General features: G+C 42.6%; 1 protein-coding gene across 1 annotated transcript in view; it reads left to right on the forward strand.

Annotated features, from left to right (window-relative positions):
• The window catches only part of LOC124264447 (inositol-pentakisphosphate 2-kinase-like), a 91,018-nt gene extending 67,272 nt beyond the window's left edge, over positions 1–23,746 (forward strand). Inside the window, exon 7 of the mRNA XM_046699189.1 lies at positions 23,471–23,746. Within this exon, the coding sequence (XP_046555145.1) occupies positions 23,471–23,533 (63 nt within the window). The 3' untranslated portion in view covers positions 23,534–23,746. The remainder of the gene's footprint in view (positions 1–23,470) is intronic.
• Positions 23,747–27,170: the final 3,424 nt, after the last annotated feature.

The following is a 27,170-nucleotide window of genomic DNA, read 5'->3' on the forward strand; positions in this document are numbered from 1 at the left end:
TCATTATTAGAAATAATTCTACCTTTTGTGCGACTGTCTGAAAGTAGAGTCTGTTATTTGAACCACAACCATAATCACATCCAGCACATCATCAAGGTCCTTTGTCCAACCCGTTCTGGATTACAGACGAGGATATGAAAGGGTATCCATTACTTGTATGAGAGATAGGTAGCTGTAATTTACTCTTATCACACAAGCCACTGGCCACAGTGAATAGTGTCAGTTTCATTGCAGCTGAAATAGGCACCCAAAAGTACTGTTATTTTTCGTACTCTACCTAGAGGAAATAATACGTCTGCCTGGGCCTTATGTCGTTAATAACACCCGTTCACCGTGACCACTGGATTTAATAAAGTTGGCAATGCTGTGATAAGAGCTGAAGATGAAAGCTATGGCATACTGACAGATGTCAATTTCACATTGGACAGTTGCGAGGGTTTTGTAATTGCTATGAACTCGATCATTGAAGATCGATATTGGAGTTGGTGTCCGTCATCTCGCTGATATAAGAGGCAACAGAAAGAATCAGCTGGTCTGCCTCTCAGTTGATGTATGTTATCACTTGATGCTCATGATGTCGATCACTGGATTGTTTCATCCAGACTTGATTACAGATCTGTGTCATACAGCTGGAATATTGTTGAATGTAAAACCAACGAAACCAACAAACGAACAGAAATGCTCCAACTGTTCCATATTTAATTGTATACAAGTTACTGATGTAGATGGAGTACATTCCAAACTGAGGATTATCATCCTGCCATGAACAGTATTTCTGTCACAAGACAGTATGAGCTTTGTGACTCAGCCCACAGGCGTTTACCACTTCAGTGAAACCCATGGCAACAGGTATGGTGCCAAGAGGACAGGTATGGTGCATTTGGGGTCTGTCTGTTATCGACCCAACACCAGCAGATCCTGCCCTGGAAAAGGGAAGCAACTCTGCACAGTGACCTTGCACCACCTAAGACCACCTGTGGCCCAAACGTCCAGGCTAAGAAGCCATATTCCTTTCCTTGAAAAATATTATGTGGTATTATTTTTTTACTATCAGGTCACAAGAATAAAATTTTAGATGGAAAGAACATTGTCAGCATTACTTAACCATCTGTCCTCTATGACCCTGCTGAAGGTATTGGAGTCATGGGTACTTCAATAGTAGACAAAGCTTTCAGACTTAAAAGCTATACATAATGGAGACACTTTTTGTAACGGGTGATATACCATGGCCATTTGTCTACATCTGCTGATTGGGATCAGTTTCCATTTCCCCAAGCAAACCTTGAGAGTAGTTCAGTGTATTGTACTGACACAGATGACATGGTAGATTGGACTTATCTACGTTGAGAGCGGTAACAGCCTGGTGTCCTGACATAATGTTACAACAGTCAACACTGACAACTTTAGTTGAGTAGTATGGCGTAGTAGGTTGGTGGGATGGGTGGATGGGATGGACGGTATTCCTTTTAAGTGATTACACTTTCCAATTCCCAGCATACAAAGTCAGTTAATTGTCAGCCATCTAACCTACTCGGCCAACGCAGCTTACACAAAAATGAAAGTCTGACAACTGGTAGTGTAGATCGCATACTTTGTGTACCCCCTGACAAGTATAAACTGGTATAACTCCCATGGCCCACCCCTAAAGTCTCACAACTGGTAGTGTAGATCAAATACTTTGTGTACCCCCTGACAAGTATAAACTGGTATAACTCCCATGGCCCACCCCTAAAGTCTGACAACTGGTAGTGTAGATCACATACTTTGTGTACCCCCTGACAAGTATAAACTGGTACAACTCCCATGGCCCACCCTAAAGTCTGACAAGTGGTAGTGTAGATCACATACTTTGTGTACCCCCTGACAAGTATAAACTGGTACAACTCCCATGGCCAACCCTAAAGTCTGACAACTGGTAGTGTAGATCTCATACTTTGTGTACCCCCTGACAAGTATAAACTGGTACAACTCCCATGGCCCACCCCTAAAGTCTGACAACTGGTAGTGTAGATCACATACTTTGTGTACCCTCTGACAAGTATAAACTGGTACAACTCCCATGGCCCACCCCTAAAGTCTGACAACTGGTAGTGTAGATCACATACTTTGTGTACCCCCTGACAAGTATAAACTGGTACAACTCCCATGGCCAACCCCTAAAGTCTGACAAGTGGTAGTGTAGATCACATACTTTGTGTACCCCCTGACAAGTATAAACTGGTACAACTCCCATGGCCCACCCTAAAGTCTGACAACTGGTAGTGTAGATCACATACTTTGTGTACCCCCTGACAAGTATAAACTGGTACAACTCCCATGGCCCAACCCTAAAGTCTGACAACTGGTAGTGTAGATCACATACTTTGTGTACCCCCTGACAAGTATAAACTGGTACAACTCCCATGGCCCACCCTAAAGTCTGACAACTGGTAGTGTAGATCACATACTTTGTGTACCCCCTGACAAGTATAAACTGGTACAACTCCCATGGCCCACCCCTAAAGTCTGACAACTGGTAGTGTAGATCACATACTTTGTGTACCCCTGACAAGTATAAACTGGTACAACTCCCATGGCCCACCCCTAAAGTCCTGACAACTGGTAGTGTAGATCACATACTTTGTGTACCCCTGACAAGTATAAACTGGTACAACTCCCATGGCCCACCCCTAAAGTCTGACAACTGGTAGTGTAGATCACATACTTTGTGTACCCCCTGACAAGTATAAACTGGTACAACTCCCATGGCCAACCCCTAAAGTCTGACAACTGGTAGTGTAGATCACATACTTTGTGTACCCCCTGACAAGTATAAACTGGTACAACTCCCATGGCCCACCCCTAAAGTCTGACAACTGGTAGTGTAGATCACATACTTTGTGTACCCCCTGACAAGTATAAACTGGTACAACTCCCATGGCCAACCCCTAAAGTCTGACAAGTGGTAGTGTAGATCACATACTTTGTGTACCCCCTGACAAGTATAAACTGGTACAACTCCCATGGCCCACCCCTAAAGTCTGACAACTGGTAGTGTAGATCACATACTTGTGTGTACCCCTGACAAGTATAAACTGGTACAACTCCCATGGCCCACCCCTAAAGTCTGACAACTGGTAGTGTAGATCACATACTTTGTGTACCCCCTGACAAGTATAAACTGGTACAACTCCCATGGCCAACCCCTAAAGTCTGACAACTGGTAGTGTAGATCACATACTTTGTGTACCCCTGACAAGTATAAACTGGTACAACTCCCATGGCCCACCCCTAAAGTCTGACAAACTGGTAGTGTAGATCACATACTTTGTGTACCCCCTGACAAGTATAAACTGGTACAACTCCCATGGCCAACCCCTAAAGTCTGACAACTGGTAATGTAGATCACATACTTTGTGTACCCCTGACAAGAGTAAACTGGTACAACTCCCATGGCCCACCCCTAAAGTCTGACAACTGGTAGTGTAGATCACATACTTTGTGTACCCCCTGACAAGTATAAACTGGTACAACTCCCATGGCCCACCCCTAAAGTCTGACAACTGGTAGTGTAGATCACATACTTTGTGTACCCCCTGACAAGTATAAACTGGTACAACTCCCATGGCCACCCCTAAAGTCTGACAACTGGTAGTGTAGATCACATACTTTGTGTACCCCCTGACAAGTATAAACTGGTACAACTCCCATGGCCCACCTCTAAAGTCTGACAAGTGGTAGTGTAGATCACATACTTTGTGTACCCCCTGACAAGTATAAACTGGTACAGCTCCCATGGCCAACCCCTAAAGTCTGACAAGTGGTAGTGTAGATCACATACTTTGTGTACCCCCTGACAAGTATAAACTGGTACAGCTCCCATGGCCAACCCCTAAAGTATTACAGTCTGTACTTGCCTGTGAAAGTGTAATCCGAAATACAGCTTTTATTACATTAGACCACTTTCTGAATGGCAGTGGGTGCTCTTGTCAGTGGAGTTCACGTGAATCAAGATGTCCGGGGTTGTTTTTGAAAGTACATGAACCAGGAAAACATGAAGGTGGGGTGTCAAGTTTTAGGTGTACATTTTTAGATAAGACTGACATATTTGAATAGAGTCAGTTGAAACCAAGTAAGAACTTGCATGGCAAATATTTTAATGTTTTAAAACTATAATTGGACCACTCAAGGAAACTTGCCACCATTACACATGGACAATTTTTATAAGACACTGCATTAAGAATTGCTTTGTTTTTTGCCAGAGGAATAGACTAAATTAGTAAAGCATCATATTTATTATAAAGGAAGTATATTTTTCACATAAAAATGATATAACATTTGAACATTTGAAAAGAAATACTCCCCATTTGCACATATTTTGTCTTTTTATGTTTAAAAAATAAATAAACATTCCAGGCATATGTTGTGATGAGAGTGTTGTTAATCTACATGACAGGCATCCTGTTGTGTTCCCCAGATAATGTCATCGTGTGTGAAGGTGTGTTACTCTGGTGGTTGTGTAATTATGCCATAACTCTGCTGGATGTAGTCTCGCTGTTCTTCCCTGTACAGAGGTTACACAAGTTTTACTTGGGGAATTGTTTAACAAGTCTATTTATATTTTTGTTGTTTGTATGGTAGACATGAAGTGACATCAGTGATGAATATCGGGGGAACAGTTAACCTTTTGAGAATACTCAAGATAACTGGTAATTAACCTGTGGATTAAAATGGTTGTTATGATGGGTTTGTTCCACATTTCATCTCTGAAATTGATTCTGTGCCCTTAAGTGATGTAGAAGTTGAATGTGTTGTATTTTCACAAAGGCACACCTAAATTATGCTCTGTGGCACCTTTTGAAAAAATTGTATTTTTTGCCCTATAGAATTTGAAGTGCTATCTGTGTAGATAGATAGGGTTTTAGTGGTGTGTTAATAAATTTACTGTCCCCCCAGGACATTCAGGAGTCCAGGATGAGATCTTTGGTGTGTTATATTTACTGTCAGACATTTGAGGGCAAAGTCACAGTACCCAATGGTTGTCTCCCTTTTGGAAGTTGTTGGCGATCTATAGCCTGTTTTTAATTGTATTGTCTTAATTAGAAATCCAGTTTTAGAGATAGATACTAGTTTTGTTTTTTGTCTGTGATAGTCTAGTTGTTTTAATGTCCTTTGATGACAGATTTTATAATATGTACTTGTTGTTTATAAATGTCCACAATTTATTCTCGTCACGATATGGCTGAAAAATTGCCGATGTGACGTTAAATCTTAACTCACTCACTCACCCTTTTGGAATTCAGTCAGAAAAGGTCACGGTACCCTACATGTATATTCCTTTTGGCATTTGGGATCAGGCTAGGCCCCAGTATACCTTCTTCTTTGGGGATTTGGGGTCAGACTAGCCCCAACTACTATGTTTGTGCTTTCTTGTGAGATTTGGGGTCAGTCTAAGGCTGGGATGCCTCATCCCGTTTCCTGTTTGATAATCTGGATAATTCCATGGCACCCCATGTGATTGTCTTGGTTTCAGGATTTGGTCAGAGAAGGCCAAAGTTCCACACGTGTGTTTCTTTGTGGAATTCACGATAAGACAAGTTCATTGTACCCCTTTGTTGTCTCCTTTTTGTGATTCAGGATCAGACTCCCCACAATACCCCATGGATTGGTTGTTGATGATATTGTCAACCACTTTTTTGCTAGGCTCGATTATTTACAGGTTGTCATGAAATAGTTGGAATATTTCAGTTGTGTCAAACCACATTAATTCTCTTTTTCTCGGGGCAATATTTTTTGTATGAAATGATTCAAGAATTTGGCGCATCAACATTCTTGACATGCTGTTATGTTCAGTAAAGTGACAGATTAAGTGGATATTTTCATTGTAAACCAGAGCTTTCATGGTTTTGTTTTACAAACATTTGTGATAGATTTTGTGTGTCAGTTATCTGAGTCAGGCTGTGAAAAACATAACAGATTGGATGTAGCAGTGTTGACATGGGCTTTCTACAATTACCTCTCACACTGCCGGTGTTTGAAGTGTAAACAGGCAGTGCTGGCTGTAGTTGACAGTGCACACTGTGGACATCAGAGGAACTGCTATCTCTGGGTGCTGATGGAGGCAGTGTCTTTAGAGGGGGTTGGGGATTCCTAGAAGAAGGGTGGTATCTCTGGGGTGTTGATGCTGGCAATATCTTCAGAGGGGGTGAAGTGCACCTCGAAGAAGGGTGGTATCTCTGGGGTGCTGATGGAGGCAGTGTCTTTAGAGGGGGTGGGGGACTCTTAGAAGAAGGGTGGTATCTCTGGGGTGCTGATGGAGGCAAGTGTCTTCAGAGGGGTGAAGTGCACCTCTTAGAGAAGGGTGGTATCATTGGGGTGCTGATGGAGGCAGTGTCTTCAGAGGGGTGAGGTGGAACTCTTAGAAGGGTGGTATCATTGGGGTGCTGATGGAGGCAGTGTCTTCCCAGGGGTCAGGGGAGCTCTTAGGGGGTGGTATCATTGGGGTGCTGATGGAGGCAGTGTCTTCCCGGAACTCTTAGGGGGTGGTATCATTGGGGTGCTGATGGAGGCAGTGTCTTCCCAGGGGTCGGGGGAACTCTTAGGGGGTGGTATCATTGGGGTGCTGATGGAGGCAGTGTCTTCCCAGGGGTCGGGTGAACTCTTGGGAGGGTGGTATCATTGGGGTGCTGATGGAGGCAGTGTCTTCCCAGGGTCGAGGGGAACTCTTAGGGGGTGGTATCATTGGGGTGCTGATGGAGGCAGTGTCTTCCCAGGGTCGGGGAACTCTTGGGGGGTGGTATCATTGGGGTGCTGATGGAGGCAGTGTCTTTCCAGGGTCGGGGAACTCTTAGGGGGGTGGTATCATTGGGGTGCTGATGGAGGCAATGTCTTCCCAGGGTCGGGGGAACTCTTAGAGAAGGGGTGGTATCATTGGGGTGCTGATGGAGGCAAGTGTCTTCAGAGGGGGTGGGGGACTCTTAGAAGAAGGGTGGTATCTCTGGGGTGCTGATGGAGGCAGTGTCTTCAGAGGAGGTGGGGAATTCTTAGAGAAGCGTGGTATCTCTGGGGTGCCTCAGAAGAAGGGTGGGGTAATAGCTTGAGCTGATGGTATTTTTCGGGGAGGATGAACATATAGTCAGTGAAATAGTTTTTCACTTTTTATGATTTGTTTTAGTGATTTTGCACAATAATTTTTTCTCTCTTGAAAAGTCTTTTTATGATGTTGATGTTGTGGAATAGACTTTGCTAGACCTAAGTATTGGGTTTAGTTTTGTATAATACATATACAAGTCACATTAACTGTAAGACATGTGTCGGCATTCAGAACAAGTTGTCTTATCTTTCCAGATGTAATCAAGCATTGTTATCAAACAAAACTGTCTCCAACTGTTGATCACCCACACCACAGCTTGACTCCTACACATGGCACTCCAGTTACCTTGTTTTTGTTTCAACTTAACAGTGTTGCTATACATAGGTTGGAAAATTGTGAAAACATTTTCTGAATCAAGGCATGAGTAAATTACTCTTGTCTTTGGAGTTTGTATGTGGGGTAGCCTTGTGGTTAAAGCATTCATGTGTCATACCAAAGTCCCAGTTTTGATTCCCCACATGAGTACAATGTGTGAAGCTCATTTTTGATGTTCTCAGCAGTGATATTGCTTGAATACTGCTAAAAGTGGTGTAAAACCTCACTCACTCATTCATTCACTGTCTGCAGTGTATGCCCATATGTCTAAGGCCCCTGCAAGTTTACATTCCATTGGAACACCATACCCTCATATTGTTTGAATACTCCATTGGAACACTCATACCATTGTGAGCAGTGAATGCCCAATTGGATTATGATCAAGTGGTTTCACTCTAGCACATGAGTTTGAATACCAGGATTATGATCAAGTGGTTTCATCATACCATCGGGTCACATGGTCACATGGCAGCAGTCGAAAAGATCATTTAGACCAGTCTTCTGTTTTAGTTAGATGTATGAAGGGCTTGTACAAAGTCTGTTTAGAAGACTCATGTTAATTGGTTCTTCATTCCAAACGACTTGTCTCACATATTGTTTTAGTTCTGTCCAGCACTTTCTATGATGTAAAAGATCTGATGAAGAAGGTTAGATTTTCCTCAGATTCAGGTCCGAATCAAGTCATCTGTTCCTGTCAAAATTATATATGTAAAAGACCTGATGAAGAAAAGACCTGATGAAGCGAGCATCAAGTAGATTTTCCTGTCAAAATTAGATGTAAAAGATCTGACGAAGAAGGTTAGCATCAAGTCATCTGTTCCTGTCAAAATTATATATGTAAAAGACCTGATGAAGAAAGTTAGATTTTCCTCAGATGCAGGTGAGCATCAAGTCATCTGTCCCTGTCAAAATTATATATATTCAGAGACTGAAGAAAGTTAGATTTTCCTCCTAAGGTGAGCATCAAGTCATTTAAGCTGATGTTCAATGGAACCCTAAGTTTAAGCTGCTGTTCAAGGGAACCCAGACCCAAGATGATGGTCGGAGGATGGTAAAGTTTCCGGGATGTTAATCAAACAGAATGGAGCTCTGATACAGTGGATAACGGACAATAATTTAAACTATTGATTGAGCTGAATGAACAGATAGCTGTACCCCGGTCAAGACCAGCAATGATCTAACTTGACCTACGACGAGCGATGGTAATTCTAGAACCCTGTCAGCAGAACTGGAAAAACTCTGCACCAAATTCATCTCAGTCAAGCAGCAGTGGACTGCCCTAATTATCGTACTTTAATGTTCCATTTGAAATATTCTACACTGAAGCCGAAACCCTGACTCATCCATCGTTAAAACTCTGGGATAAAAACAGAATATGTGATGGATGGCGCTCCTGGTTTGGTCGGCATCAAACGTGATTCATTCATCGGCTTCATGTGCATTTCATTGCAGGATAGCTATCATCTATTAGACCCACTGTACAGAAACATCGAAGGGTATTAGACGGCAGATACACACTACTTTCTGGTCACTGTGAATGAAAATTGGCAAGAATAAACACAAGCAGTTTCAGTTTTGTTATAGTGGATAAAAATGGTAACATCCACTTTCATCCAAGAATCGGCATCTGAGAAGATAACATCTCTTATTTGTGAATTGAAGTTTGATGGCTTAATTCATAACTATTGTTTTATGGCTACTGATATTAAGGACGGGCGTTTTCTGTCACTATGTATGAATATTGAAAGCAGATTGTTGAAAGCTTTTTGTTTGGTTCCGATATGGCAGTTTTATTCATATTCTTGCGAATTGTTAATAATTTTTTAGTTGTATATTGACAGTTGTATATAAGTTGTAATAAGTGGATTCAATTAGGCAAGTAGTTGAAGCGTTCGTTCGTCACGCCGAAGACCCGGGTTCGATTCCCCACATGGGTACAATATGTGAAGCCCATTTCTGGTGTCCCCCGCCGTGATATATCTGGAATATTGCTAAAAGCGGCGTAAAACTAAACTCACTCACTCACTCACACTGAAGAACTAGGTTTAATCCCTACAGTGTATCACTGAATCCCTACAGTGTATCACCGAAACTGTACAGTGTATCACTGAATCCCTACAGTGTATCACTGAATCCCTACAGTGTATCACTGAATCCCTACAGTGTATCACTGAATCCCTACAGTGTATCACTGAATCCCTACAGTGTATCACTGAATCCCTACAGTGTATCACTGAATCCCTACAGTGTATCACTGAATCCCTACAGTGTATCACTGAATCCCTACAGCGTATCACTGAATCCCTACAGCGTATCACTCCCTACAGTGTATCACTGAATCCCTACAGCGTATCACTGAATCCCTACAGTGTATCACTGAATCCCTACAGTGTATCACTGAATCCCTACAGTGTATCACTGAATCCCTACAGCGTATCACTGAATCCCTACAGCGTATCACTGAATCCCTACAGCGTATCACTAAATCCCTACAGTGTATCACTGAATCCCTACAGTGTATCACTGAATCCCTACAGAGAATCATGTGAATCATTTCCATAGTCATGTCATTGCTGCAATAGACGAGGCAGAAACTCCACTCACTCACTCACTCACTCACCGCAGGAAGTGAAGAACCAGTAAAGACGGTATTAGAATGACCTGTCATAGATTTGTGACTCATCCTCCGAGTGTTGTTTTGTAGTGGGGCTTCCATTAACACTGAAAGTCTGTTGAACAATGCTATTTCCTCAATCTGCAGGCAGTGGTGGTTGTAAGTCTCATGTTTGTGTTTAAGGTAGGATTTTAGGGTATGTTTGATAACATTTGTCATCTGAAATGTTGTCCCAAAGGGTGCCTCACTAATGGTTGATGACTGATGGGTGGGAGGGGTGGCGGGGGTTCCTTGGGGGGACGGGAGGAAGTGTCTCACTAAGAGGGTGGGAGTGAGTGTCACTCTGCAAGGGACATCAAGGGACCGGGCGGTCCGTCTGTTATCAAGGAGGAGACAATTGAACCCAAAGCATGTTAACATCACGAGGCCTGTCGTGAAATGAAACAAAGACATTTTCATAAAAAAAGTCTAACAAAGCAGTTAGTTTGAGAACAAAGGGTATTTTATTATCACCACAATTCAATTGACATTCCCTTGAGCTATCTGCTTCATTTGAAAAAGAAACAAATTCTTATTCCTTTGAAAACAGTTCCAGGGAGACTAGCTTGAGGGAAAGAAGGAGTATGTTGACACAAGCCATGAATATGAGAGGGTTATGTTTAAAGGTTTTCTTTCAACTTGGGTACGATGAGTAATACCGGCTCTCTGGTCATCGAGGCTCCCTTGTCATTTCTCACGTGTCTGTTTGTCTCGTTAATTATGAATTTGGACGTAAGTGATTATCGTAGTAATATGGTGGATGTATGACAAGAGCATTCTCTTTCTGAATATATCATTGACATCTTCATAAAAAATGTTCACCATCATATTTGTTTATCTTTGAGGCTGACAAACTGATTATTCCAGAGTAATCTGTGGTGTTTGGAGAATTGTGTCACTACGACAGTTATTTTCATGATGCAAGAAATGTCATTGCTTGTGGCAGTGGGTACACGTTTCCAGAAGAAATCATATATCATAAACATAACTTATGACCTCAGTGTTTATATCTGAAACCAGCTGAGTACATGACACTATATGACGCAAGCTCTACCTCAAAGTCTGACACCGTCTTTGACATCCCAGTATAGAGTTCAGAGAACAATGTACCACCCTGTGAGAAGCTTAGTGTTGCTGGGTTACAACTGACTGACTGAGTTTGGTTTTACGCCGCTTTTAGCAATATTCCAGCAATATCAAGGCGGGGAACACCAGAAATGGGCTTCACACATTGTACCCTTTTTAGGGGATTCAGAACCGGGTCTTCAGCATGACGAGCCAACGCTTTAACCACTAGGCTACCCTACTGCGCCCCTGCTGGGTTACAAAGTGGATGTACCAATTATGATACTCTAACTTTAAGGTGTATGTTTTGATTACCTTTTACCACTGATAAACATAGATGTGAATCATTATAGATAGAATTCTTTGTTTTATACCTTCCTGTGAAGATCTAAATTGGTGTTCAGAGTTCCAGATTTGACCATACCGTCAATCACTGGACTGAGTGTCCCTCTGTCAATTACTTACAGAATGTTTTCATATGGTTTAGTGCAGCAATACAGAAACAGGTGTGTTCCAACAGATTTATGGCATCCATTCATGTTTTGGGTCTCATTCATGTTCAACCAGGTACAGTCATGAGGTAGGATTAATAACAGTCCTTCAACTGTATACAGGAAAAGGTTTTGGTAATTAAACATTGTCAATGACTACATTGATTTACACTTAATTCAACACTCGTCAACCTTCATGTTGGCGGACATACCAGGTATGTGAACGGTCATGATTGGTAGGAAATTACCCAGTTGATACAATAGTCCTTCAACTGTATACAGGAAAAGGTTTTGGTAATTAAACATTGTCAATGACTACATTGAATATTTAATTCAACACTCGTCAACCGTTTATGTTGGCGGACATACCGGAATGATCTGGACTTGTCCAAGCTGCCATCTAGGCTGTGTCTTATCTTCCAGAAAGAAGCTATCATTTGACTGAACCATCCCTCATGAAGGAATGTCAGGTAGTACTGACCTTGATCTAATTCTGTACACACAGGTCAGTCGTACACTGGGAGTGCTCACGAATAGATGTTGGCAACCAAGAATATGATACACAATGCAATAATCACGACACCCATCTGTATCTGTACCTGTACCTGTATCTGTACCTGTACCTGTATCAGAACACCTGATATTAAGACACCAGATTAACACAGAGGCAGTGAATAAAATGTAAGAGGGAAACATTGACGGGTATTTCTTCCTTGAAACTGCTCTTAGTACGTCTCGAACAATCACAGGCCTACCAAAGAAAACTTTGCCACTATGCAGAAAAACACAGAAAAGCCCACATTAATCGTGGAAATAGCAACATAAACATAATACCTCGCTACTGAAACAGTTAAAACAGCAACTTTAAATCGCTCAAACTGCATAAAAAAACGAAGAGCCTGCAACTTCAATTTTGCGCATGCGCACATGGAAGAGGAAGTCTCGACCGCATGTTGACATTTTCCAGCTTGGACAAAAGTTACTTCCCCTTTTTAAGTATTTCTGTTGTGTTATTTGGCATTTATCATCTTGATATTTGTGTGCACACTTGTTTAGTTTCCTTTCCATTCGTATGAAATGATTGACAGCAATTATTTTGACATATTTAATACTTTTTCTACGCGAGGCGATTCACGGTTGCTCGGAAATTGGAGTGAGTGAGTGAGTTAATATTTAACGTCACATCCTCGGAAATTGGAAGGAAGCGCGGATCGTAATGCTCATGCGCAGTAGAGGTCAAAGTTCGTTGATATAAAAATGTTGCAGTTTCATAGTTTTTCGCTGCTGTTTTTACTGTTTCAGTAGCGAGGTATTATGTTTATGTTGCTATTTCCACGATTAATGTGGGCTTTTCTGCGTTTTTCTGCACAGTGGCAAAGTTTTCTTTGGTAGGCCTGAATCACAGGATAGCCAAAATTATTCCCAACAGCTTTCTTGTAAATAAGGACACTCACGTCACCTGTCAAGCTTGCATTTGTCCCAATGTAGTGAGGTTCTCCTGTCGGTTAGAAAGTTGACGGTACCTGTTTTGTATCACAAGGACAGCTTGTATGTATTATGTATCGAAGGCTATATGTCATGGTTTGTCAGAGTTTCAGGTGGCACATTATTGCTGAAATATTGCTGGAGGTGACATAAAACAATGTTCACTCACTCAGTGTTACGATGTACCATTTGATACTTATATCCATATTAATAATAATAATAATAATGCTAATTTTTGTGCCTAGAATCCATCACAACGTTGCTCTCCGGCGTTACATTATTACCCTGACGGAATTGTGCTACTAAGAGCTTCGCGCGACCGTATAGGTCCGTACATCCGCTTCTCAGGTACCCATTTGAACAGCTGGGTGGACTGAGTGCAATGTGGACGAAGTGCCTTGCCCAAGGACACAACACAGCATGAGACCCAGGTCACAAATTTTGGTGTCTCCACTGGGATTCGAACCCGGACCTTTGGCGTGAGAGGCCAGCATGCTAACCACTACACCACTGTGCTCCACAGTAGTGCTCCATATTTTAGTGTATATTCATGTTAAAATATGTACACATTACTTTAGAGTTGTCTTCTCCAGGACCCACGCTTTTCATAGATGTAGATTCGGAGATGGTCAGTTATTTACGCTGTGTGACGTAAATGTGTGTGACCTGACCTTGGCTGTGACTCTGGCTGTCACTGGAACAGAGACCCCAATCTGTCATTCAGTACTTATACCCCCCTTCCCCCCTGCTGTGGGTTAGACTAGGTCATCATATCGCTGAATGCGGCTTTAAACAAACAAACAACTAGTAGTGATGTTCAAACAATGAACACCAAAACATTAGTGACCCATAATTGAGGTCAGTTGTGGGGACGGAAAGTCGGTTACTACAAAGGTTATATAAATATATATATACTGCTCAAAAGAAGTAGAGGAACACTCAATTCTGTCATATGACCAAAGCTAATCTGTCATGGCATGAGAGATTAGCTATAGTCCTATTAAAACCTTGGATGTTCCTTAACGTCTTTTGTGTAGCATATCGTTGCTGGTTGATTTTGATAGGATTGTTGACAGCTTTGACTTAGATATGATTATGAATGATCTGGATAATCCTTCCTTCACGTCAGACAGAGGTGACCTTTACCTGTTATATACAGATCGGGCCATGTACACAGACTGGGATTGGAAGGAATTATTTGTTTCTATTTATGTTTTGACAAACTAAGATTAGTACCGGTTAGATGTGACTTACTGCACTGACCCCAGGTTCCTGATCGAACTGGAACTGATCTCTGATAAACTTATCTCTGTACAGGAAAAATAAGGGCAAATAGGGCAGTGGAGAGGTGTGGTGATATGTATCCCAATACTGTGGGTGTGATGCGGCTCATATCCCAATACTGTGGGTGTGATATGGCTTGTATCCCAGTACTGTGGGTGTGATATAGCTTGTATCCTAATACTGTGGGTGTGATATGGCTTGTATCCCAATACTGTGGGTGTGATGCGGCTCGTATCCCAATACTGTGGGTGTGATATGGCTTGTATCCCAATACTGTGGGTGTGATATGGCTTGTATCCCAATACTGTGAGTGTGATACGGCTTGTATCCCAATACTGTGAGTGTGATACGGCTTGTATCCCAATACTGTGGGTGTGATATGGCTTGTATCCCAATACTGTGGGTGTGATATGGCTTGTATCCCAATACTGTGGGTGTGATATGGCTTGTATCCCAATACTGTGGGTGTGATACGGCTTGTATCCCAATACTGTGAGTGTGATACGGCTTGTATCCCAATACTGTGGGTGTGATATGGCCCGAATCCCAATACTGTGGGTGTGATATGGCTTGTATCCCAATACTGTGGGTGTGATATGGCTTGTATCCCAATACTGTGAGTGTGATACGGCTTGTATCCCAATACTGTGGGTGTGATACGGCTTGTATCCCAATACTGTGGGTGTGATATGGCTTGTATCCCAATACTGTGGGTGTGATATGGCTTGTATCCCAATACTGTGGGTGTGATATGGCTTGTATCCCAATACTGTGGGTGTGATATGGCTTGTATCCCAATACTGTGGGTGTGATATGGCTTGTATCCCAATACTGTGGGTGTGATATGGCTTGTATCCCAATACTGTGGGTGTGATACGGCTTGTATCCCAATACTGTGGGTGTGATATGGCTCGAATCCCGATACTGTGGGTGTGATATGGCTTGTATCCCAATACTGTGGGTGTGATATGGCTTGTATCCCAATACTGTGGGTGTGATATGGCTTGTTTCCCGATACTGTGGGTGTGATACGGCTTGTATCCCAATACTGTGGGTGTGATATGGCTTGTATCCCAATACTGTGGGTGTGATATGGCTTGTATCCCAATACTGTGGGTGTGATACGGCTTGTATCCCAATACTGTGGGTGTGATATGGCCCGAATCCCGATACTGTGGGTGTGATATGGCTTGTATCCCAATACTGTGGGTGTGACATGGCTTGTATCCCAATACTGTGGGTGTGATAACGGCTTGTATCCCAATACTGTGGGTGTGATATGGGTCCGATACTGTGGGTGTGATAATGGCTTGTATCCCAATACTGTGGGTGTGATGCTTGGCTTGTATCCCAATACTGTGGGTGTGATATGGCTTGTATCCCAATACTGTGGGTGTGATATGGCTTGTATCCCAATACTGTGGGTGTGATATGGCTTGTATCCCAATACTGTGGGTGTGATGCGGCTTGTATCCCAATACTGTGGGTGTGATATGGCTTGTATCCCAATACTGTGGGTGTGATATGGCTTGTATCCCAATACTGTGGGTGTGATACGGCTTGTATCCCAATACTGTGGGTGTGATATGGCCCGAATCCCAATACTGTGGGTGTGATATGGCTTGTATCCCAATACTGTGGGTGTGATATGGCTTGTATCCCAATACTGTGGGTGTGATACGGCTTGTATCCCAATACTGTGGGTGTGATATGGCCCGAATCCCGATACTGTGGGTGTGATACGGCTTGTATCCCAATACTGTGGGTGTGATGCGGCTCGTATCCCAATACTGTGGGTGTGATATGGCTTGTATCCCAATACTGTGGGTGTGATATGGCTTGTATCCCAATACTCTGGGTGTGATACGGCTTGTATCCCAATACTGTGGGTGTGATATGGCCCGAATCCCGATACTGTGGGTGTGATATGGCTTGTATCCCAATACTGTGGGTGTGATACGGCTTGTATCCCGATACTGTGGGTGTGATATGGCTTGTATCCCAATACTGTGGGTGTGATATGGCCCGAATCCCGATACTGTGGGTGTGATACAGCCCGAATCCCGATACTGTGGGTGTGATACAGCCCGAATCCCGATACTGTGGGTGTGATACAGCCGAATCCCGATACTGTGGGTGTGATACAGCCCGAATCCCAATACACTACTACTAGTAATATAATATCCTCTGTTTTCTGTGGTGAATCACACCTTTGAATTATTTGTTTTTAAATCTGAGAGTTGGGAGAAGTGATATTGTATGACAGAATACTGTGGGTGTGATATGGCTCGTATCCCAATACTGTGGGTGTGGTACTGCCCACATCCCAATACAGTACTAAGAGTAAGATAATATCCTCTGTTTTCTGAGGTGAATCACACCTTTGAATTATTTGTTTTTTAATCTGAGAGATGGGAGAAGTGATATTGTATGGCAGAAGCATGTAGGGTTGGAGGGCACTCGTCCGAATGACCATGAAGTGGTAGGCAATAGAACTTCTTATATTACCTCACCACATCACAGAACTCTCCCCATTATAAGTATTTTCAAATGTGGCATCAAATTTCGTATTAAGTGCACGGACATCTTGAAACAACTACTTCAGTGTGTTGTGGCACATGAGACTTAAGTGTGATGCTTTGTGCCGCCACTAATTAGTGTGTACCATTTGAGATTACTCCGACCACAAACTGGTAGCCGACAGTAACTGTGCATTATTGCCTCCACGGATCTTGTAGGCCATTCTGGTATTTCTGCATCAAAGCTTCGTAATATGCTCACAGGTTTAGCAGCCTGAGTAATTTGTGCCACATGTTTTGTAATTGTTCATATACACCTGAAGCTTATAATGGACTTGGTGTTTTTGCCAGATGGCATCAAGATATTTCACAACACTTTCATTGCAGAAACAAAAGTTGGTGGATGGGAGGGGGATACAAAAGTTGGTGGATGAGAGGGGGAAACAAAAGTTGGTGGATGAGAGGGGGAAACAAAAGTTGGTGGATGAGAGGGGTACAAAAGTTGGTGGATGAGAGGGGAAACAAAAGTTGGTGGATGAGAGGGGAAACAAAAGTTGGTGGATGAGAGGGGGTACAAAAGTTGGTGGATGAGAGGGGGAAACAAAAAGTTGGTGGATGAGAGGGGGTACAAAAGTTGGTGGATGAGAGGGGAAACAAAAGTTGGTGGATGAGAGGGGAAACAAAAGTTGGTGGATGAGAGGGGAAACAAAAGTTGGTGGATGAGAGGGGATACAAAAGTTGGTGGATGAGAGGGGGTACAAAAGTTGGTGGATGGGAGGATGGGAGGGGGTACAAAAAGTTGTTGGATGGGAGGGGATACAAAAGTTGGTGGATGGGAGGGGGATACAAAAAGTTGGTGGATGGGAGGGGGTACAAAAGTTGGTGGATGAGAGGGGTTACAAAAGTTGGTGGATGAGAGGGGATACAAAAGTTGTTGGATGGGAGGGGATACAAAAGTTGGTGGATGAGAGGGGAAACAAAAGTTGGTGGATGGGAGGGGGTACAAAAAGTTGGTGGATGGGAGGGGTACAAAAGTTGGTGGATGAGAGGGGGTACAAAAGTTGGTGGATGGGAGGGGGATACAAAAGTTGGTGGATGAGAGGGGAAACAAAAGTTGGTGGATGAGAGGGGGTACAAAAAGTTGGTGGATGGGAGGGGGTACAAAAAGTTGGTGGATGAGGTGTTGGTGGATGAGAGGGGAAACAAAAGTTGGTGGATGGGAGGGGGTACAAAAGTGGATGGGAGGGGGTACAAAAGTTGGTGGATGGGAGGGGATACAAAAGTTGGTGGATGTACAAAAAGTTGGTGGTGGATGGGAGGGGATACAAAAGTTGGTGGATGGGAGAGGGGTACAAAAGTTGGTGGATGGAGAGGGTACAAAAAGTTGGTGGATGGGAGGGGTACAAAAAGTTGGTGGATGGGAGGGGATACAAAGTTGGTGGATGAGGTGGAAACAAAAAGTTGGTGGATGGAGGGGAAACAAAAGTTGGTGGATGGGAGAATTTACAAAAGTTGGTGGATGGGAGGGGGCAACAAAAGTTGGTGGATGGGAGGGATACAAAAGTTGGTGGATGAGAGGGGAAACAAAAAGTTGGTGGATGAGAGGGGAAACAAAAGTTGGTGGATGGGAGGGGTACAAAAGTTGGTGGATGGGAGGGGGGTACAAAAGTGGATGGATGAGAGGAGTACGAAAGTTGTTGGATGGGAGGGGAAACAAAAGTTGGTGGATGGGAGGGGATACAAAAAGTTGGTGGATGGGAGGGGTACAAAAGTTGGTGGATGGGAAGGGGTACAAAAGTTGGTGGATGGGAGGGGGTTACAAAAGTTGGTGGATGAGAGGGGGATACAAAAGTTGGTGGATGGGAGGGTGGTTGCAAGAAATGCTGGAGACACATGTCAGTACATGTCATCTTGGTCATGGGTAATCCCACCCCCTGAATAAAAGACAGATCTGTTACAATACTGTACTGCTATCTGTAGGTTTATAATAGTGGTGAGCATTTAACTACTACCTTTATCATTTTTGGAAAGGTCGGATGTCAATAAAATATTTATCAAAGTAGCATAAGAATATTATACAGCCTCAGACTATTCAAGCCTACAAGCGCAGTAGTACTTAGTGTCATTCTCAGCTCCCTGAGAAATATACATGCCAAGTTAGGCATCATACAGTTGATGGTCAAATCACCATCTCATCCTCCCGGGTAACAATCCACTACTTGCATTTTAAAGGTTAATGCTTACGAAATATACTAGACAAAATAATGTCTGTTTTGTAACAGCCAGTGACATGTAACTGTATCTATCAATTCTATCAATGTTGCGAATGAGTTGTATGATGTGTAACAGGTTGATACTGAGGCTGGTCGGCCATGATGACACCGATGATCATCTGACAGTCGTGATGGTGTTAATTGCAACAGTCAGAACTTGATTCAGTTAATGATTACAGAATCCAATATCGGACCTAATGTCTGTTTTGTAACAGCCAGTCATATGTAACTGTACCTATCAGGGTTGTGAAAGAGTTGTGTAACATGTTGACAAGTCAGGATACCGAGGCTGATGGGCCCAGATATTGGTCTCAGAGATGATGAGCAGACAGTCGTGATGGTGTTAATTGCAACAGTCAGAACTTGATTCAGTTAATGATTACAGAATCCAATATCGACCTAATGTCTGTTTTGTAACAGCTAGTCATATGTAACTGTACCTATCAGGGTTGTGAAAGAGTTGTGTAACATGTTGACAAGTCAGGATACCGAGGCTGATGGGCCCAGATATTGGTCTCAGAGATGATGAGCAGACAGTCGTGATGGTGTTAATTGCAACAGTCAGAACTTGATTCAGTTAATGATTACAGAATCAATATCGGACCTAATGTCTGTTTTGTAACAGCCAATCATATGTAACTGTATCTATCAGGGTTGTGAAAGAGTTGTGTAACATGTTGACAAGTCAGGATACCGAGGCTGATGGGCCCAGATATTGGTCTCAGAGATGATGAGCAGACAGTCGTGATGGTGTTAATTGCAACAGTCAGAACTTGATTCAGTTAATGACTACAGAATCCAATATCGGACCTAATGTCTGTTTTGTAACAGCCAGTCATATGTAACTGTATCTATCAGGGTTGTGAAAGAGTTGTGTAACATGTTGACAAGTCAGGATACTGAGGCTGATGGGCCCAGATATTGGTCTCAGAGATGATGAGCAGACAGTCGTGATGTGTTAATTGGAGGCAGGCCGCGTCGTTCATTAGTTCAGAGGAAACGTGGTTAATGGCACGTCAGAGGTAGCTTTGTTCTCGGCTTCTCCTAGACACATGTAGACATCTCTTGATAATGATGTTGAAGCAGGTTTGTCACGTTTGTCTGCATGTAATTCCAGGCTGGAAACAACGGAAAATTACTGTTAGCACCTGACCTTGGGCTGGTGCCGGGTGGCTGGTCTGACGTAAAAAGGGGTTAGCTGTGATGCAGAAAAATTAACAATTAATTAGAAGGAATAAACCAACAAATATTGTCTTGAACATTTTCGTTTAGGTTAATGTTTTTGTCACATATTGAACAACATTAGAAACGCAACAACATTCCATATAATACGAAATATCCCCGTCAGACTGCAATGTACCCATGATATCTCAGCATCGTTGGTGCATTTTGGTGTTGTGCATTTCTAATGTCAGGGTTTGAAATACCCCATATATTAGCATGCCATGGCATGGTTAATATTGAAATGGCACAGATAAAAAATGTTCTCGGTGCCCTTATGGCACGCCTAATTATTTTAGAGACACCTTTAGTCATTTAATCCCCAAACAAAACACTAAGCAAATGACAAACAAGCAAAAACATTTATTGACTTTCTGGTCCAGGAAATCACTGGAATTATGATGGATGATATAGAGAAATCTGTTGTTTGTTTTTTCTCATTTAGAGTGTTGTGAGTACTGATAGTTCAGTTGGAAATTGTGTATGTAAGATATGTTGAACAAGATAACCTCTCACACAATTCTTAACTATTAAAGGTGTTGGGAAAGTAGAACAAATGAAAGATAAGAAAGCCATCTTAAACAGAAGACATATCAGTGATAACAGAAAACTGGTTACATATGTTGTTTTTTGACAATACATTTTAAAAGATCATCATCCTTGCTACAGTCATTGATTCTAAAAACATCTGGGCACACTTGATTTCTGAAAGGCACACCTAAAATATTTGCCTGGTGCCCTAAGGCACACTTAGAAAAAAAGTATTTCTATTCCTGAATGTTGTTCAGTAGATTAGTGATTGGCATGCACATCAGGCATAACAATAAACTGTCCTGGTATGTATAAATACAGAAGCCAAAACCTGTCATATCAAAACGAGGAAGGTTTTCTCAGCAAAGACAAACAGTTTTTATGTATGTTGCCGGTCGTTGGTGCAGTACAGTAGAATCAAACAAAACAACAACAACAAATTCTGGCCCAATTATCATGATATGTCACACAGAATAATGGGTCTTGGAAAGAGAACTGTTTGTTTTACATGATTAATAGTTGTGCTGTTTTGTCAGAATTTCTTTGCACTGACGATACAAGGTTAAAGTCCTCAACTCCAAGTGTCCTTGTTCAGCCTTAGTAAAACCACAACGCAATACACTCTCTCACTCTTTTGATCCGGGCTCTGATGAGCTTCATGTTTACAACAACAGACACTGAAATGTGATAATTATAAACAGGAGGTTTATTGTTCCCAGTGAGAGATGACATTCCTTGTCTGTCATGGGAACAATGCATTGATTAAGGAGACTTTGCCCACTAATTGTGAAATGTGTAATGGTTTTCTTGTGTGTCAAGTAGTTTCTCCATTCCTCCGGCCACCATACTTCCTTCCGTCTGCACTTGTGCGTCTGCTAGGTCAGCCAGGCTGTGGAGTGGGGCCTGCTTTCATATCCGGGTCAATATTTGATGGATGTGGGTGATAAATGGGGAATATATGGATCAAGATTTTGTTGTCAAACACCCGCTCTCAGCAGTATTCCAGCTATATGGCAGCAGTCTTAGCAATATTCCAGCAATATCGCAAGCGAACGCTTTAACCACTAGGCTACCCCACTGCCCCACTCCCCACAGGACTGACTCCTGCTGTTTCTCCAGTGTATCGAGGCATCACAACGAAATATTGGTTGAAAATCATGTGTTGTGTATTGTCAGTTGTGGGTCATTTTGATGAAACAGCTTTGGAGTAGCCGTACATTTAAGGTGTTTGCTCATCTCACCAATGGCCTGAGTTTGATCCGACCGCCTCCGTGGTGTAGTGGTTAGAGTGTCCGCCCGGAGTGCGGAAGGTCGCGGTTTCGATCCCCGACCGCGACATACCAAAAGACGTTTAAATATGGTACTTGTTGGTCCCTGTCTGGCACTCGGCATTAATGGGTACAACAAGGACTGGTCGGCTCGGAGTCAGTATAATGTGTCTGAGTGGGGTATTCATGCTTCACTGCGGCATGGTATCTCAGTGGGCTAGCACTATAAAACCAGCTTCAGTCTGGGCTAGTACAAGCATCCGCACATACACATACACATACATTATGTTGATAAAATGTTAAAAGCATCAAAACACAAATACTGTCATTTGGATTGGTTAGGTGTGAATAAGATCTAATGAAGATAGGGTGATAATTGGCCATTAGAAACAAAGTATTGTCATAAGATGGTCAGACTCGCTGACTTGGTGGATGAATGTCATTGTATCCCGGAGTGATGCTCATGATGTCAATCTCTGGACAGTTTGGTCCTGACTCGAGTATTTACAGAACGTGGTCACACAGTACAGCGGCATGAAACAAACTACATCCATTAAAGCAGCAGACATTGAGTCCATGTAACCACATGCAGCAGGGGGGAATTGATTATTTTTCAGAATTTGTATGCGTATAACCGATTACATTGAAGGAGCCAGATGTAGCTAAACTTGTGCTGCTGGCACAAGATGGATTGGTGTTTGGTGGTGTTTGGTAAAACGCTTGTAAATCTGTTTCATAGTCTGCTGCATGTTGAATTGAAGGATCAATCTTCAATGCTGGACTCCGTATGTTGTGGAGTCATATTCAATATGAGCACTGGTATGAACCATGAGAAAGTGAACTGATTCCTTGTTACGGCATGATTGATGCTTTTTTCAACATGGCCGAGAACCCTGTATATATTCACCAGGCAAGCAAATGTTCATCGGCTGTCTGGGAAATTCTTATAAACTTCCAGGCTTTGGGCTGTATGGCACAGCTCTTGCTTGATACAGCTGTGTTTTTAAACCAGTTCATATTAGTCATATCATTTCCTTGAAGTTGATCATATTTTTTGTTTCCAAGACATTGCATTCTTGTAGTGTCATTTGTGTTGGATAACGGACCACTCAGGCGTGCCCCAGTGTTTACAAACATCTGAAAAAAATAAACTGAAATGTGTTTGAGATGACCCCTCAAAATGGAGGGTGGCAGGTGTTCTCTAATGAAAGCTTCTGATTGGTTGTTTTTCAGACCAAAGCCGGAAAGTGGCCTGAAACCAGTCATTACTGTCCCTTGGACCTCTTCTCAGGGTAAGTGGGTGCTTCTCCAGAACGGAGCAGTTCATTTTGCAAGAAGGGGACGTGGGGTCTTTGTTTAGGAGTGGAGAGGAAAAACGTCAACAAGCGAACTTGAAGAACCAAGTCACGTCTGTGGTCTACTTCTGATTTGCCCTAGATACAAGCGGATGTTTGCAGATCCCAACAAACCATTTAATGCATTTGCAAATTAAAAGACTATTTCATTTCATCAGTTCTGTGCAGTTTCCATATCATGCGTACAAATGCACATTCTGAGCAATCTGACATGTATGCATGAATGCATGAAGTCAAAGCTGCTTTTGTTACTTACAGAATATTCTTGCAAATGAATTCCATAACAAAACAGGCACATTGTAACTGGATGTTTTGTGAGATTGGAGGAATATTGTTCTGAATTAACAAAGCAAAAAGATATTTCACTTCTACATATGCATGCCGTCATCTGACTCGCTCACTGTCACCTTGTGTCTGTACGATATATTCCTACACATGACAGTAATCGTAGGATGGTGATACAACCACAGGCATGTGTCAAGATATCCATCAGACAATGCAGGTTTATGTCTCAGAGTATTGTCAGTGAGTGAGTGAGTTTAGATTTACGCCGCACTCAGCAATATTTCAAATAATCGAGTCTGGACCAGACAATCCCGTGGTCAACAGCATGAGCATCGATCTGAGCAATTGGGAACCGATGACATGTGTCAACCTAGTCAGCGAACCTGACCACCCGATCCCGTTAGTCGCCTCTTACGACAAGCATGGGTTACTGAAGATCAGTATTCTAACCCTGATCTTCACGGGTACAGTATTGTCAGGGTATTTCAGAGTATGCATTAGTGTTGTGTTTGTATTTGTTTGAAAATGGAATGTTTGATAAGATTTATTGCTTGTGCATTCCACTTAGAATGCTGTAAACTATGTTTATAATGAAATCGCTTAGAGTGAATTAATAGATAAAACAAACAAGCCTTTTCTTGTCCCGACCACTTGTATATTTAGGTTAAATGTGTCTGTAGCAACCATAAAATTTCTGAGTCATGTGCTGGGATTCAAACCAAGGACCTTCTGATCCGAAGTCAGACGCCTTGTCCACATGACCAGAGAGGTTAGTACCGTCAAGCTGAGAAAGTAAGGATGTCATCAATGGGATGACTCCACGCCCTGCTACGCGTATAACAAACAGTAAGGATGTCATCTGTGGGATGATTCCACATCCTGCTACGCGTATAACGAACAGTGGTTGTAATGAGCTGAAATTAATTGTCCTTTTGAGCTTGTCATAACAGTAGTAGTAGTAGTTGCAGAATTAGACCGATGCTGCCTTAATGCTGCAGATCATAACTCTGTTGTCGTGACACTAAAGGTAGAAGTAAGGGTCAGAAGCATGTTGTGGAAAACTGCAATTTACTTGAGTCTGGCCAACACAGGTATGCATGCTTGTGGTATGTGTGATGATGCATAATGCAGAGGGTATTCCCAGATGTGTATCTGTGAGCTGGAGACAGCATCAGTGTGAAATAATAATGAGGCATGTCTGTTGTATTACTTTCCTCGTTACACACAGGAATAGGGGAGTTCTTTGTTCTGTTGGTGGTGTGATGGTGTCGTATCATGGTGGTGAGGTGGTGTCATTTTGGTGAGATAGTGAGGTGGTGAGTTGGTGTGATGGTGGTGAGGTGGTGTCATTTTGGTGAGATAGTGAGGTGGTGTGATGGTGTCGTATCATGGTGGTGTGATGGTGTGGTGAGGTGGTGTGATGGTGAGGGGTGGTGTGATGGTGAGGCGGTGTGATGGTGGTGAGGTGGTGTCATTTTGGTGAGATAGTGAGGTGGTGTGATGGTGTCGTATCATGGTGGTGTGATGGTGTCGTATCATGGTGGTGTGATGGTGTCGTATCATGGTGGTGTGATGGTGAGGTGGTGTGATGGTGAGGTGAGGTGGTGTGATGGTGAGGGGTGGTGGTGTGATGGTGAGGGGTGGTGTGATGGTGAGATGAGGTGGTGAGAGGTGGTGTGATGGTGAGGTGAGGTGGTGTGATGGTGAGGGGTGGTGTGATGGTGAGGTGAGGTGGTGTGATGGTGAGGGGTGGTGTGATGGTGAGGTGGTGTGATGGTGTCATATCATGGTCGTGCGTTGTGTTAAGTTGTATGAAAGTATGTCTTCAGAGAGGCTAGTCAAAGAGTATGCAGGAATGTAAACAAAATCATACAAAGGATGAAATTCATTGTGGTGACAGCATTCGATGGGGCAGTTTTGGCCATTTATATCAGACCATAATTATATAAAGACATTTATAGTATTTTCATGCAGGCCCTTTTAAGCCCTCAGTGAAATCTTGATTTTAGAACATACCTTGGCTGCCATTTTTTAACCAGTTCACAGCCAGGAAATTAATACAATATGCTCATTATTTGATATTTCCAATATGAATAATTACTGCAGAATTGCTAAATGTTTATCTGCACTACCCTGATTACTTCATTGTACGAGCTTAAATGTCAGTCCTTTGTGTAAACTAATATGGCTGTATGCAAGATAGGTCAAAACAGTCCTGCCGTTTATCTGTTCCGAGGTCAGATGACAACAAAGGCTAGATAGGGTGGTGTAAAGTTTCAAGGTCTGAGACACTGTGTAGTAAACACTCCCCACTACAGCTGTGTGTGGCTACCACCATGAAAAATGGGATCATCTGGACCAGTCCATTAAAAAACATAGGGTGGAGAAATGTATAGCGTAAAGTAACATGGTTATTTTCTTTATCTATCTTAATGTATATGTGTGTATAAGTCTGTATTTGTGTCCGAACCCAATATTCTATCACACTTTATGAGATGACTGCACAGACGTTATTGGTAATATTGATCGCGGAGAACCTGTCCCCTATGTGTTTAAAGGGATCATCCAGTCACCTCATGTTTTCCTAATGGTCTGTCAACCACTTCTGTCCAATCTCCTCCCAGATTGGACTGTCACAAAGGCAGCTTGTGAAACAGGGGGGAATGTATGCATGTGACCTTGTAACCTTACGAAATTGCGGAGTGTTTTTGTTCCAAGGGGTTTTCCTGCCTGCATGGCTTAGGGATTTCTCAGTGACTATAAATAAAACTGGGTAGAAGCTGTTGTTGAGGCATGATGGGGGGTCTTATCCTCCTTCCTGATTGGCTAGCCCGTCCCACACCTGTTGCCAAGGGGGAAATATTGAGGAAAATGAGGTTTATATCTCTTATGAGTTTGTATGTCGTAAGGTTGTGAAGGGATGGTGTTTATGCAGGAAATTGTTTATCTTGCAACTCATCTTTTCTCCTTCTGCACAAATTGCATTCAAGCCTGGAAGGTACAGCTTAATGGCAAAGAGATGCTCAGATGTTTTGGATATTGCACATGAATATTTTGCAGATTCAGTTAAAACTTCAATCTGATATGCGTCAGCTCACAGAACCATGTAATTAGTATTCTGTGCGTGACTGAGTTTGTTAGTATAGAATATTAGTTCCATGGTTACAAGCGATCTCAGTGCTAAGGTGTCTTACTGTTTATGTGTTATTTCTGGGAGAAACTGGCAGACGAGGCTGAGTTTGTTAGTATAGAATATTAGTTCCATGGTTACAAGCGATCTCAGTGCTAAGGTG

The sequence above is a fragment of the Haliotis rubra genome, unplaced genomic scaffold (assembly GCF_003918875.1).
Source record: "Haliotis rubra isolate DU_JTF1 unplaced genomic scaffold, ASM391887v1 Scf924, whole genome shotgun sequence".
Taxonomy (NCBI): domain Eukaryota; kingdom Metazoa; phylum Mollusca; class Gastropoda; order Lepetellida; family Haliotidae; genus Haliotis; species Haliotis rubra.